Source organism: Oncorhynchus clarkii, chromosome 6 (assembly GCF_045791955.1).
Source record: "Oncorhynchus clarkii lewisi isolate Uvic-CL-2024 chromosome 6, UVic_Ocla_1.0, whole genome shotgun sequence".
NCBI classification, from domain to species: domain Eukaryota; kingdom Metazoa; phylum Chordata; class Actinopteri; order Salmoniformes; family Salmonidae; genus Oncorhynchus; species Oncorhynchus clarkii.
In genome coordinates this window covers 67179494-67194817 of record NC_092152.1, presented here as the reverse complement: position 1 = coordinate 67194817, position 15324 = coordinate 67179494, and the positions used below count along the sequence as shown (strand labels likewise).

The 15324-nt window shown below is 42.4% G+C and overlaps 1 protein-coding gene across 1 annotated transcript; it reads left to right on the top strand.

Moving 5' to 3' along the window:
- The first annotated feature begins 2568 nt into the window (after positions 1-2568).
- Positions 2569-14757, top strand: LOC139411496 (guanine nucleotide-binding protein G(o) subunit alpha-like). Its single transcript, XM_071157954.1, has 8 exons — positions 2569-3049; positions 3211-3253; positions 7856-7997; positions 9608-9768; positions 10269-10397; positions 10519-10648; positions 10743-10896; positions 11064-14757. The coding sequence occupies exons 1-8, from the start codon at positions 2932-2934 to the stop codon at positions 11249-11251; spliced, it is 1065 nt and encodes a 354-aa protein (XP_071014055.1). The 5' UTR covers positions 2569-2931; the 3' UTR covers positions 11252-14757.
- Positions 14758-15324: the final 567 nt, after the last annotated feature.

The following is a 15324-nucleotide window of genomic DNA, read 5'->3' as shown; positions in this document are numbered from 1 at the left end:
ATCAGCCATTCATGAAGTAAACAGGTGTCACCCAACTGATACACTATGACATGGAGTGTACTACATAGTGTGAAAGAAATGTTGGTTACATACCTGTACTCCAGTCTCAATGACACAGGCGACAGTAAAATGGCTCAAGTTGGGCTGCACTCTCTGTCCAGCCTCTCACATTGTCAGCCCATGGTTGATGACATGATCAACTAAGGTTGCTCTGATTTCATTTGAAAGTTGTCTTCTTTGGCCATGAACTCCTCTACCAGCTCTACCCATACCTCTCACTCTTCCTCCCCCTCTCATTCTCACCCTCCCTCTTCCTCTTCCTCTTCCTCTCTCTGCAACGGCTTCCATTGTTGTTGTAAAACAAAAGGTGCTCACCTGTGGCCTTTTCATAGTGCTTACTTCCTGATTGAAGTGGTAACAATTAACCATTGAGGTGTTTGGCCAGGTGGCGGCACATGTTTTGGCCAATTAGCTCATGTAGTGTCATTTTGAATGGCAGTGTTTGAAATGCCAAACGTGACTTTATGTCAGATTGTTGTGTCTTATGCAGAGAACCATGTGCAGTGCATTTAAAAAGTGCCATTTTGAATTGCAAAATGTGTGTAAAGCAGAAAATGTGTTTAGACTTTTGGAGACTTGAGAAGAGTTTTTTCTCTCTGTGTGTCATTTTAAATAATTGTGCTGTGCATGTCATTTTATTGTGTTAGCAATTGGAAAAAAACTGTAATTTGAGGATCATATCAGGTTAGCCGTTTAGGAATGTCACCACTTTTTGTACATACTGTAGTCCCCCCATTTTAGGGGACCAAAATGATTGGGACAAATTCACTAACGTGTATTAAAGTAGTCAAACGTTTTGTATAGGTCCCATATTCCTAGCACACAATGATTACATCAAGCTTGTGACCACAAACTTGTTGGATGCATTTGTGTGTCTTATGTTGCTTACATGTATGCATTGGTGAGCGTGTGTGTGTGTGTGTGTGTGTGTGTGTGTGTGTGTGTGTGTGTGTGTGTGTGTGTGTGTGTGTGTGTGTGTTTATGTCTGCAGTGCAGTATTTGTAAAAGTTAATCTGTGTATGTCACTGTGTCTGTGTCTCTATGCGTGTGTGTGCAACTATGTGTGTATGTGTTTGCATACATAATAATGTGTAATAAATTGTGAATAATGATGACTGAGAAAGTTACAGAGGCACAAATATCATACCCCCAAGACATGCCAACCTCTCAGCATTTCAATAACAGGGGAGGTTAGCATTTTTTTTTGGAGGGGGGGGGGGGGGGGTGACATTTGTTCGTCTGCAACTTTCTCAGTCATCATTATTTACGATTTATTCAGGACAATCCGTAATCATGGTAGCATCCACATTATAATGTAGAAATGTTTAGAAACATATTCTATTCTTATTTACAATAAAAGTGACTCCAAAATGACACAATACATTATTTACCATTCATTTCTATTGGGCACAAAATAATCTGAAACACAACCAAAACAAACAGCAAATGCATCCAACAAGTTTTCTAGAGTCACAAACTTAATGTAATCATTGCGTGCTAGGAATATGGGATTATTTCTCACCCGAACCGTTCACCCGATATGGATGAGAATACCCTCAAATTAAAGCTGACAGTCTGCACCTTAACCTCATAGTCATTGTATAATTCCAAAGTGCTGGAGTTCTGTACAGAGCCAAAACAACAAAACATGTGTCACTGTCTCAATACTTTTGGAGCTCACTGTATGTATGTCCTGTTGTATTATGGTAAGAGCTTGGGGCATAGTTTATGAAGGCTATAGGATTGACCTGGTGAAGGTGTTTGAAGAATTTACTTGTAAGGCTGTAGGTTTAAATGGTAATTCAGGCTTTTGGTGTCAGTATAGTCCATTGTAAAAACCCTCACACCCTACCACTCCACTTTTTCCGCATGTGGATTAGAAGCTTTTAATGTGCACACACATACACACATAGAGTTACACACACATGCACAGAGAGAAACAGACACAGAGGCACACAGAGATACACACACATTCCCTTTTACACATACTGCACTGCAGACATAAACACATGCACACACACTCATAATACATACATGCAAGCAACATAACACACACACACACACACACAGGATAAATGCAATTGCTAGATTAATAATTAATACAATTAAAATGTAATGATATTGTGTTGTACTACCTTGTGTAGCCTATTGTTGCTGTTGACATTACATGAGCAAGGCCCTTAACCCTAATTGCTCCTGTAAATCGCTCTGGATAAGAGTGTCTGCTAAATGACTAAAATGTCAAATATAAAAAGGCTAACGTTATAGCCTAATGTTTACCCACTCCTAGTGGATTATACACAGTCTATTTATAAGGCCACGGAAGACAAGAATGGCCCACTTCCAGTATCGTGCGAGACCACGCCCCTTGTATAATAAAAGGCATATTATACATTGTATATTCAGCGAAATTATTCCACGAAAGCAAAATGTGTCTATAAAATCCCCCTTTGAATGTGGTCGCATCGGACGATTAGCGCTTGCCTTGGCTCTGACGTCAACGAGATTGTCTGCGCTAGGTGAGTCTCGCGCACACTGCCTTCCCTTCCCCTCCTCTCTCTGTCGGTTATTGTGAAGAGATTGAACGATGAGATCGCTCGCGCTCGCTGTCATCAGTGCCGCCCTATAGAGACCCCTCAGCCCCGAGGCTCGAATACAACGATCTCACCCCCCGCTCCAAGAGGGACGGAGCGCAATCCATAGAGGCACGGAGAAAAAACCCTGTTCGGACCCGGCTTCATTTGCCCTCAATCCGGGCCTCATGCTGTAGCAGACTGAAAGAGCGAGAGAGAGAGACTAACATACAGATTGAGTCGGCGAGGGACAGGGCGGAATAGAGGAGAAGAAGGGATTGTTCATTCGGCTCTAGACATGGGATGTACACTCAGCGCTGAGGAGCGCGCTGCTCTGGACAGGAGCAAAGCCATCGAGAAAAATCTGAAGGATGATGGAGTCACTGCCGCAAAGGAGGTGAAACTGCTACTGCTTGGTAAGACACCGTTTATAACGGGGCTGCCCGTTCTGCACAGTTCGGTTGATGTTGATGTAGATTGCAGAGAGCCGGGCCGGGGCGGCAAGCGCTCTCCGTGGTCCTGATGTCATGTCACCCTAAAGACAACCGACTCTCACTCTGCTCTCTATTCCCTTTAGGGGGAGGAGAATCGGGCAAAAGCACCATCGTCAAACAGATGAAGTAAGTGCTGTTTTTTTCTGACATAGGCGTCTTTGACGAGGCCTGAGATTGCGCCTCCCCTGCCCATAGTGAGGCTGAGCCGCTAGCTCCGCCATGTTTCCTCAGAGACCGTACCTCTGCCAGTGATTCGAGCACCTCCTGTAGACGGTAATCGGAGGCGGTGCTCACGGTCAGTAGCAGGCCGCAGGGGTGCTGTCCACTGATATGGTGCTGAAATTTACTCAGAGGTTTTTCATGTGTCTATCGAAAAAGAGGGAGGGCGAATACATGGGTGTTTGTGACTGTGTGTGTGTGTGTGTGTGTGTGTGTGTGTGTGTGTGTTTGTGTGCAGCCAATGTGTGTGTATGTGTGTATTAGTGTGGTCACTACACTACATCTCCATTAGCAAATATCTCTGCTTTAATCTTAATGGCTTTAAGTGCCTGATATCGCTGAGAGTACTTTGCCTATAAAGCGGATTTACTCAGAAAATATGGCATCTAAAACCTCATCTAAACCTTTCCCTTTCTCGTCTAAACCACTCTCTCATCTAAATCACTGTTCTTTTTCTAAACCCTGTTACTAGATTTCTTCTTTAAAGAAGACCTCTGTATCCAGGGCCCAACCGGAAAAGCACATTATATAATATTTTCATGCACATAATAAAACATTACTGTTGCTATGCAGACATCCTCTCAAAAATCTACAATTTAAAAAATGTTGGGTTCAGTGCATTCACTGTACCTCAGCACACACTCATCTGCCCCACACACACCCTGCTTTTTCCATCACACACACACACACACTCCTCCCTCTACTCCACTCTGTTTCCTTCCATTCTAGCACTCTCTCCATATTTAATTATCCTGGGGGTTCTCCCTAGCGGTACAGACAGTTACCCAAAAGCATCGCTCAGGAGCGGCTTCTGTTGTGAACTACATATGTTACATTGGTTATATTACATAATGCCAGGATCGGGAAAGGGAAAACTGATCCTGGAGCTGAGCTAGCATTGTCTCCTTGTGTGTGTACACAAGTGTGTGCATTTGTGTACTTTTGTATGTATGTATATTGATAATGGTGTGTGTGTGGATGTGCTTACATATGCTTATGCTTACATATGTTTATTTGCTAGAATTTTATTGACACGATAAACCCCTTGAGATACCCTATCGTGTTTTACAAAGGAGTATAATAATAATAATAATAAATATCTCATTCAAAAATCAGCATTAATATGGAGTTGGTCCCCCCTTTGCTGCTATAACAGCCTCCACTCTTCTGGCAAGGCTTTCCACTATGTTGGAACATTGCTGCAGGGACTTGCTTCCATTCAGCCACGAGCATTAGTGAGGTTGGGTGATTAGGCCTGGCTCGCAGTCGGCATTCCAATTCATCCCAAAGGTGTTCGGTGGGGTTGAGGTCAGGGCTCTGTGCAGGCCATTCAAGTTCTTCCACACTGATCTGAACAAACCATTTATGTATGGACCTAGCTTTGTGCATTGGGGCATTGTCATGCTGAAACAGGAAAATACCTTCCCCAAACTATTGCCACAAAGTTGGAACCACAGAATTATCTAGAATGTCATTGTATGCTGTAGCGTTAAGATTTTCCTTCACTGGTACTAAGGGGCCTAGCCCAAACCATGAAAAACAGGGTGACACGGGGTAAAGCAGTGATAGGGGAGAATTCGGGAGACGAAGCTTAACGGCCAGACTGGCCGGTTGAAAAACCATTTAAACATTTCTCTCCCACTAGTTCTGACGGTGGTGTTATTCCATTATTCCTCCTCCACCAAACTTTACAGTTGGCACTATGCATTGGGGCAGGTAGCGCTCTGCCAAATGGTGAAGAGTGATTTATCTCTCCAGAGAACGCATTTCCACTGCTCCAGAGTCCAATGTCGATGAGCTTTACATTACTTCAGCCAATGCTTGGCATTGCACATGGTGATCTTAGGCTTGTGTGCGGCTGCTCGGCCATGGAAACGGCCATTTCATGAATCTCATGACACACATTTATTGTGCTGACGTTGCTTCCAGAGGCAGTTTGGAACTCAGTAGTGAATGTTGCAACCGAGGAAAGATGATTTTTACGTGTTACGCGCTTCAGCACTCGGTCGGTCCCATTTTGTGAGGTTGTGAGGCCTACCCCTTCGCGGCTGAGCCGTTGTTGCTCCTAGACGTTTCCACTTCACAATAACAGCACTTACAGTTGACCAGGGCAGAGGAAATTTGACGAAACTGACTTGTTGGAAAGGTGGCATCCTACAACGGTGCCATGTTGAAAGTCACTGAGCTCTTCAGTACGGGCCAATCTATTGCCAATGTTTGTCTATGGAGATTGCATGGCAGTGTGTTCGATTTTATACACCTGTCAGCAATGGGTGTGCCTGAAATAGCTGAATCCACTAATTTGAAGGGATGTCCACATACTTTTGACCATGTAGTGTAGCTGCAAGCAGCAATGAACTGGGTTCTCAGGATGACAGAAAGGACACAAGATCATTGTGGATTTACAGTGATTTAAATACACAAATAAAAACAGATTTTTTGATCTGTCAATAACTCGGCCATCTTTTGATCTTTTCTCAAACTTAGTTAAAGCAAGTACTATGGGCCTACATTTCAAATTTAGTGTAAGTTGGTCCTATGGTTCATAAATAGAAGATATTTGAAGTATGTTTAGCATATTTTAGCATTTTAGTGTATGTGCTAATATGCATCTATAGGTAGCCATCTTTGAATTAATCTGTGTTATTTTCTCATACTCGTTAGGGACTATTGTGATGAGTCCAAAAACCACATTTGGAGTGAATTTGACTTTTAGTCCATGAGAAGATTTTTTGTGTGATAATTTTAAGCATTAGTATTACATAGTCAAAAAAGTTCATTGTTAAGTTAACATGGTTCATCATATTAATGTCTTTGCTGACTATAAAAGTTTCAAACAGATAGGTCATTGTGAAGTGGATTTATTGTTAACTCAGCCATCACTTAACCAATCCCTTAGGTTTTCTCAAACTAAGGAAATGCAAGAGTACTTTTTTAAAAGGCTTTCACAAATGTCCACGATGGAGGAAAACCTATCCCAAAGGACCTTATGGGTCCTTGTGGCAAATTTGTTCAGCTTGCGGAAAGACACCTACATGCAAAGATTCAAGTGTTGATGTCAAACAGGTGTCGGAGTTGAGGGTTTAAGAGAGATTGCTTATAACAGCATCACCTACAGGCCAATCGGTGCCATTGTAACAGTGTAGCTTCCATCCCTCTCCTCGCCCCGAACCAGGGACCCTCTGCACACATCAACAACTGCCTCACACGAAGCATCGTTACCCATCGCTCCACAAAATTCGCAGCCCTTGCAGAGCAAGGGGAACAACTACTTTAACGTCTCAGAGCGAGTGACGTCACCGATTTAAATACTATTAGTGCGCACCCCGCTAACCGTTTCACACCGGTTACACTCACCCCCCTTTGACCTCCTCCTTTTCCGCAGCAACCAGTGATCTGGGTCACGGCACCAATGTAACAGTGTAGCTTCCGTTCCTCTCCTCGTCCCTACCTGGGCTCGAACCAGGGACCCTCTGCACTCATTAACAACTGCCTCCGACGAAGCATCGTTACCCATCGCTCCACAAAAGGCGTGGCCCTTGCAGAGCAAGGGGAACAACTACTTCAAGGTCTCAGAGCAAGTGACGTCACAGATTGAAATGCTATTAGCGTACACCCCGCTAACTAGCTAGCCATTTCACACCGGTTACACTATTTTCTTTGACCAAGTTAATCATGGACTCATTTTTCTGTGTGCCAAATTAGAAGAAAGTGTGTGTGTGTGTGTGTTTGTATGTAGCAAGGTACATTGATAATGGTATACAGCAATCTGTATTATTTAATTATTCAAAAACAATAATGTTTTAATAGAACTTGATCATAGTGTACTAGGACAGACTGGCAAAGTGGTACACACACATTTAAGAAAGGCACATACTGAGGAAGGCTATACAGCTTGAACATCTGTGAAAATAAAAAAATATATAAGAAAAGGTCGTTGAAAAATGTGTTACATAATGTGTGAACCACCTTACTTTGTAAGAATAAGATATTCATACATATGGATTATGCACCTTTTGAAGTCAATGGTATACTTCTGAAGTTTATTACAGTCTAGGCTGGTGTAATGGATTTATAATCCGATCCTCAATGTCAGAGCATTTCACGTCAATGTTGTTAAGAGTGGTTTAAATGTACAGACCACCTTTGTCATTACAAATGTAAAGTGGCGATATTGGCTGCTGCTGATGCTGCTGAGGTGTGAGTGTTTGTGTGTGAAAGAGAGAAGAAAAGAGAAGAGGGGTGGCAGCCAGGGATGTGCTGCGTGTATTTGGGTGTGTGCTAAGAAGCAGGCACTGCTTGATACTCAGAGCTCAGAGACAACCCTGTTCTTGGTCACATGCACACGCGTACACATGCGCATACACTAAAGCGTCTGCTGAAATGTGGGTTCACTGAAGTGTGAATGTTTGTGTGTGTGCGCTCATGCATGCACACTTAGCCTACGTACAGTACGTGTGTGGGTGTTATTTTGTATGTGTTCTGATGTGTGTGTGTGTGTGTATGCAGGATTATCCATGAGGATGGCTTTTCTGGGGATGATGTGAAGCAGTATAAGCCTGTGGTCTACAGCAACACCATCCAGAGTTTGGCTGCCGTCCTCCGAGCTATGGACTCTCTGGGCATCGAGTACGCAGACAAGGACAGAAAGGTGGGTACATGCTCCCTGCACAGGGCAGGGTTCATTATAGTGTACAACCAATGGCCCTTTCAAAACCTTACTTCAAAGTGCACTGCACTGGAATCCTCAATGAGGACCCTGTTCTCCTCAATGAGGATTCCAGTGGGGTATAATGGTACACATTCAGGAATTCAGCTATACAGTGGGGCAAAAATGTATTTAGTCAGCCACCAATTGTGCAAGTTCTCCCACTTAAAAAGATGATAGAGGCCTGTAATTTTTATCATAGGTACACTTCAACTATGACAGACAAAATGAGATTTTTTTTCTCCAGAAAATCACATTGTAGGATTTTTAATTTATTTATTTGCAAATTATGGTGGAAAATAAGTATTTGGTCAATAACAAAAGTTTATCTCAATACTTTGTTATATACCCTTTGTTGGCAATGACAGAGGTCAAACGTTTTCTGTAAGTCTTCACAAGGTTTTCACACACTGTTGCTGGTATTTTGGCCCATTCCTCCATGCAGATCTCCTCTAGAGCATTGATGTTTTGGGGCTGTTGCTGGGCAACACGGACTTTCAACTCCCTCCAAAGATTTTCTATGGGGTTGAGATCTGGAAACTGGCTAGGCCACTCCAGGACCTTGAAATGCTTCTTACGAAGCCACTCCTTCGTTGCCCGGGCGGTGTGTTTGGGATCATTGTCATGCTGAAAGACCCAGCCACGTTTCATCTTCAATGCCCTTGCTGATGGAAGGAGGTTTTCACTCAAAATCTCACGATACATGGCCCCATTCATTCTTTCCTTTACACGGATCAGTCGTCCTGGTCCCTTTGCAGAAAAACAGCCCCAAAGCATGATGTTTCCACCCCCATGCTTCACAGTAGGTATGGTGTTCTTTGGATGTAACTCAGCATTCTTTGTCCTCCAAACACGACGAGTTGAGTTTTTACCAAAAAGTTCTATTTTGGTTTCATCTGACCATATGACATTCTCACAATCTTCTTCTGGATCATCCAAATGCTCTCTAGCAAACTTCAGACGGGCCTGGACATGTACTGGCTTAAGCAGAGGGACACATCTGGCACTGCAGGATTTGAGTCCCTGGTGGCGTAGTGTGTTACTGATGGTAGGCTTTGTTACTTTGGTCCCAGCTCTCTGCAGGTCATTCACTAGGTCCCCCTGTGTGGTTCTGGGATTTTTGCTCACCGTTCTTGTGATCATTTTGACCCCACGGGGTGAGATCTTGCGTGGAGCCCCAGATCGAGGGAGATTATCAGTGGTCTTGTATGTCTTCCATTTCCTAATAATTGCTCCCACAGTTGATTTCTTCAAACCAAGCTGCTTACCTATTGCAGATTCAGTCTTCCCAGCCTGGTGCAGGTCTACAATTTTGTTTCTGGTGTCCTTTGACAGCTCTTTGGTCTTGACCATAGTGGAGTTTGGAGTGTGACTGTTTGAGGTTGTGGACAGGTGTCTTTTATACTGATAACAAGTTCAAACAGGTGCCATTAATGCAGGTAACGAGTGGAGCACAGAGGAGCCTCTTAAAGAAGAAGTTACAGGTCTGTGATAGCCAGAAATCTTGCTTGTTTGTAGGTGACCAAATATATCTTATGTATGTGTGTGTCCAGGCGGATGCTAAGCTGGTGTGTGATGTGGTCACTCGTATGGAGGACACAGAGCCCTACTCAGCAGAGCTGCTGACAGCTATGAAGCGTCTGTGGGCCGATGCCGGGACCCAGGAGTGTTTCAACAGGGCCAGGGAGTACCAGCTCAATGACTCCGCTGCCTAGTGAGTACACACTAAGGGACCAAACATATCAGAATGCATGTAACTTGAAATTAAGCACAATTCATGCTTTGACGTCAATGAGAGATTTGTGAGAAAGTTCCACTTACATAACATACATAAACTGAAAATTGGAATTAGCTACCTGTTCTTGAACAGTAACACAGTGCAAAGGTTGGTCTTTGAAGTGGTTAGTCTTTACGTGCAAAGGTTAGTCTTCGCACTGTATTTTTGAAGCTCTACACTCTTAGAAAAAAGGGTTCCAAAAGGGTTCTTTGGCTGTCCCCATAGGAAAACCCTTTTTGGTTTCAGGTAGAACACTTTTGGGTTCCATGTAGAGCCATCTGTGGAAAGGGTTCTACTTGGAACCAAAAGGGTTTTACCTGCAACCAAAAAGGGTTCTTCAAAGGGTTCTCCTATGAGGACAGCCGAAGAACCCTTTTAGATTCTAGATGGTACCTTTTCCCCAATTTCCCCCTCTCCTTCCTTCTTTCTCTCATTAGCTACCTGGACAGTTTAGACCGTATTGGTGCTGCTGACTACCAGCCCACCGAGCAGGACATCCTGAGAACTCGAGTCAAGACCACTGGCATCGTGGAGACCCATTTCACCTTCAAAAACCTGCACTTTAGGTTAGACCCACCACACACACATAGATTTACACATACAGTACACAACCAGTCCAGTTTATTTGTTTGTAGCATATTTGTAGTGTATGTTATGGTACGTTTATAACTCTTATGTTTCTTTCAGGCTGTTTGATGTTGGAGGTCAGAGGTCAGAGAGAAAGAAGTGGATTCACTGCTTTGAGGATGTGACGGCCATTATCTTCTGTGTGGCGCTAAGTGGCTATGATCAGGTTCTGCATGAGGATGAAACCACTGTAAGTACTTCACACACACTTCATACTACTCACAAACACACCACACATATTCTCAGACATGCATCTCATCTGTCTGATTTGGTATTTTCTGCAGAATCGCATGCACGAGTCCCTCATGCTCTTCGACTCTATCTGTAACAACAAGTTCTTCATCGACACCTCCATCATCCTCTTCCTCAACAAGAAGGATCTGTTCGAGGAGAAGATTAAGAAGTCACCACTGAGTATCTGTTTCCCTGAATATACAGGTAAGACTTCCCTCCAGTCTGCATATACACAAACTCAGACAGACACACATGCAGAACAGATGGTTGTAAGCCTCTCTCACTCTCTGGCGCTGTATCTCTCTTCCTCTCCCACTCTTCTCTCTCCTCTCTCTCGCCCACACCCACCTTTCCTCCCAATCCCCCCATAGGTGCTAACACTTATGATGATGCTACCGCATACATTCAGGTGCAATTTGAGAGTAAGAGCCGTTCGCCCAACAAGGAGATCTACTGTCACCTGACCTGTGCCACTGACACAGGAAACATCCAGGTAGTGTTTGACGCAGTCACTGACATCATCATCGCCAACAACCTGAGGGGGTGTGGCTTATACTGAGGCCTAGCCCTGCACAGAGGTTGCATTAGAGGGCGTGAGGTGGTTAATAATAATAATAATTTTGATGATATTAAAAGGCATAATTATGTAAATCTACACGTCCAAAGGGACCCAAAGAGCTGCCGCCAGACACCACGACGGATTCTTTGCCATGTTCTGTTCCTCTATTCCTTTTTTTAATTTCAGAATTCCACCACCCCTCTTTTGTTTATTTGTTATCAACATGTGTTTCCTACTGAATGTCTTTCATGTTTTGTTGTTGATTGTATGAACAACTGTAAGATGTGAATCAGAAAAGGGACAGTCCAAGGGGTATATTCTGTTTTCGTGCCATGTTTCGCAACAAATTAGATAGAAATGTTATGCATAGAGCGGCGAAGGTCCTCTTTTCCTTGTGATAGAGATTTGTGTCAGCTCTATACATAACATCTCTATCTGCAACATCCAGAACATTGAGCCAAAATAAATGTACCCCTTGGTGCTCCGTTTGCAGAGGTGATGTTGTGCTCTAGGTGATGATGTAATTGGGGAGGTACTGGTGGCTGGGGCTCGTAGTGGGGGTTCTGTCCAGCGTTGGACTCACACAGGGCTGCTCTACATGAGCTCCTTCTGCTCTGTTTTATTCCTCTCTCTTTCAAACATCCAGAAGGGGGGGCCGTTCTGTTTGTGTGGCAGGCTCTGCCATTGGTCTCCTGCAGTGTGATGAAATGCCTGTCAGCCAATGATATATCTGTGTCGGGAAAGTGTGATATCAGTGCCAACCTTCTGAGCATGACAGATAGGGGAATAGAATTAGAGATCATTGATCACTTTCACACTATCTTTACAATATAATGTAACTTAAGGGACACAAACGCTTTATTATCATCAAATTATTTATGCATTTTATTTCAACCTCATGCCCTCCATGCGTCCTCCTACCTCCTAGAATCCCGTGCCACATATTTATTTCCTGTCCTGTCAGACCGGTGGAACACCACTTCCTGTCTCAGTCTCAGAGGGTCTAGAGCTGCTCGGATGGACCGTCTCAAATGTCACCTCCCATGTAGTGTACTACTTCTTCAAAAGTAGTACATCATATGGGGAATAGGTTAGCATTTTAGACTTGCACACTCAAGTCCACTGGTCAGTGATGTATCATATGGTTGTCTCCTGGTCTCCTTTCACTTATCACTTATCACTGAGATGAAAGGACTGGATAGGTTTCCACCGTGTTGTTTTCACTCACTAGTCCTTACAGATTTGTAGTTTTAGGAGAGGACAGCCACAGACCACTGACCAGTCTCTCTGCTTGTTCAAAAGGGTCTTCCTGTGTGCTCTTTATGTAATAAAACAATATGTGAATGCTCAGTTATTTGGAAGTTGAGGTAATTTGTAGATTAGATAAGCCACACAGTGCTTAGCTCAGGATGACCCTTGTGAGCAAGCATGCTGAATTCCAAATCCATCCATACTACCCCCTCTAGGAATTCCCGTAGATTTGAAAGGATTTGATTGGTTTAACCTTTTCATGTCCATAACGGAAATGTGTAATATCCTTTAGTACACATGTTGTCTGAGTTTATTGATGGACAAATCTGAAGATTTTATTTACATCTGCCACAGAGTTTGTCTACAACAATGTGAGTTTTTGATATTGTACTATATTTAGTCTTTGGACACATGGGGTTACTGGTTTTTACACATTTCATGAATCAAGTCCTATAAATACATGTTCAAATGATCAGATATTTTACATTTTTGACATATAGATTGTCCGAACCAATATATATAAATATATATATATATATATATATATATATATATATATATATATATGAAAACAATACCTAAGGAAATCCACACACACACACACACCCCTAGAGTGCATGCATCAAATGCAAGTCAATAGAGACTGAAGAGTGATTTTACAGTCCCTCTTTCTCAGATCTTAAACATGTTCACATCTTAATAATTGTTGCTATATAGATTGTCTGGACCAATATATAAATATAAAAACAATATCTAAAGAAATCCACACACACACTCCTATAGTATATTATACAGCATAAGCAAATCCAATGTAAGTCAATGGCGAGTGAGTCCTGCTACAGCATTCTCCCTCTTTCTCTCCCTCTCTCGCAAGCACACGCCTGTGTATACACACCACAGACATCAATGCACATCTGTGTTTGTGTGTGTGTATGTCTGTGGTATGTGTGTGTGTGTGATAAAATTACTCCATTGAATTTACTTATACTGTATGTACTCTAGGGTTGTCTGTGTGAGAGGGCGTGGATGTATTTAAATATTGTTTTTATATTCATATATTGGTCTAAATAATCTATATAGCAAACATTATGATCTGAACATGTTTAAGAGCTGAGAAAGAGAGAACATGTTGTAAAATGTTTCTCTCTGCAGTCTCCATTGGATTTGCAAATACTGCATGTACTCTAGGGGTGTGTGTGTGAGAGAGTGAGTGGATTTCTTTCAATATTGTTTTCATATTTATATTGGTCCGGACAATCTATATACCAAAAATTATTAAGATCTGATCATTTGAACATGTATTCACATGACATGATTCGTGTAATATGTCAAATACAGTAACCCCATGTGTCCAAAGACTAAATATAGTACGATACAGAAACGGCTGTAGTTCACAAACGAGTTGAATCATCTATTTGGCATATTTGGGCTAAAACGGGTCAAAGAACAATACTTTCTGCTTTTAAACTATATAATTCTGAAATGTATTTCAAAATACATATGCTGAAGTCATTTTAATGATTATTATTGTCACAAAACCCCAATTTTGGAGGTATGATAGAAAATGACAATCTTAAAACGTCAATGTGGCCTGTCTAGACACTTGTACTAACTATGTTATCACTAAATCACTAAATTTGTTCAGTGGCACATTTTGATATTGTACTAAATATAGTACATGGAGGTGAATGGGTTAGACAATATGGTAATTGTGTCACCTTCTCTTCTGATTGAGTGGGTGGTATTTTTGACAAATTGCTTTATATATATATATATATATACACACATAATTGTTTTAGATCTACAGGCGTGCCCAAGCAGAAGGGGCTGGGGTAGAGTTGGAATTCAGCAGCAGTCTCTCAGTGGGGAGTTTGGGTTAACCCTAACCCCTACCCATCTGACCTCTTAACCCTGAGCAGGTCACAGTCAAACCCCGGCTGTCACGTTCTCTCTTTTCACAGAGGAAAAGTACTGCTCTCCACTCATTCACCTGTGCACCTGAAGATGCATCCTATCCCTCTATACTCCCTCTATCACATGTCGTTCCTCATTTCTCTCAATCCCCCTTTCCATTTTCACCTTATACACCGTACTGTATATATATGATTATACCAGATTTCTTTTTTTTTTTACTGTGAATGCTTTTGTTCTGCACCCCTTCCTTCTCCGTAGTTTATTGGTTGCTCTCTCATGTGGAATGTTTGTGCTGAGCCAATCGAATGTTGTGTTTACATTAAAGCCACTTTTCCTAACTATTCCCGCAGCCATATTGAGTATCTTTTTCACCTCTGTCTTTCTCCCAGTGCTTAGTTTGAAATCAACCCAAAGCTCTTCTCATATTCTCATTGATCTGAAATGATCGGATGGGTGCAATATGGTAATAGCTCCATTGACTCTTATGGTTGGATCGGTGGACTTTCCTCCATACTGCCTACATGTCTAATCGTCTCAGATCTACCAGAAGTGTCCAGGGGTATATTTCAGACTGAAAACAGGTCTTCTATGCCTCATGAGAGCATAAGGCCTAGATTCAATCCGATCTGCGTTATAGCGCCATTGACATTTAAAGATAATTTCAGATTGAGCCGACATGTACAGCGTTTACAGTGAATGCAATCACAAGAACATTGCCTTTAAAGGTGCATGGCCAAAAATGGCAGATTGGATTGAATCTAGCCCTAAGACTTTGCCATCTCCATATGTATGGAACATCATGTCAGGAAATATTGGAAAGTAGCAGCTATCAACAGAATTCCATTTTCTAAGATCATGGTCTATCTTCTAGATTAGACTTTGTCATCAGTTAAAATGTGTTATTTATA

Bases quoted from the DNA above. Each gene is read 5' to 3' on its own strand.
- LOC139411496 (XM_071157954.1), top strand. From the start codon at position 2,932: ATGGGATGTACACTCAGCGCTGAGGAGCGCGCTGCTCTGGACAGGAGC. The intron at 10,398-10,518 runs GTTAGACCCACC...TGTTTCTTTCAG, and splicing joins TTCAAAAACCTGCACTTTAG to GCTGTTTGATGTTGGAGGTC. The intron at 10,649-10,742 runs GTAAGTACTTCA...TATTTTCTGCAG, and splicing joins TGCATGAGGATGAAACCACT to AATCGCATGCACGAGTCCCT.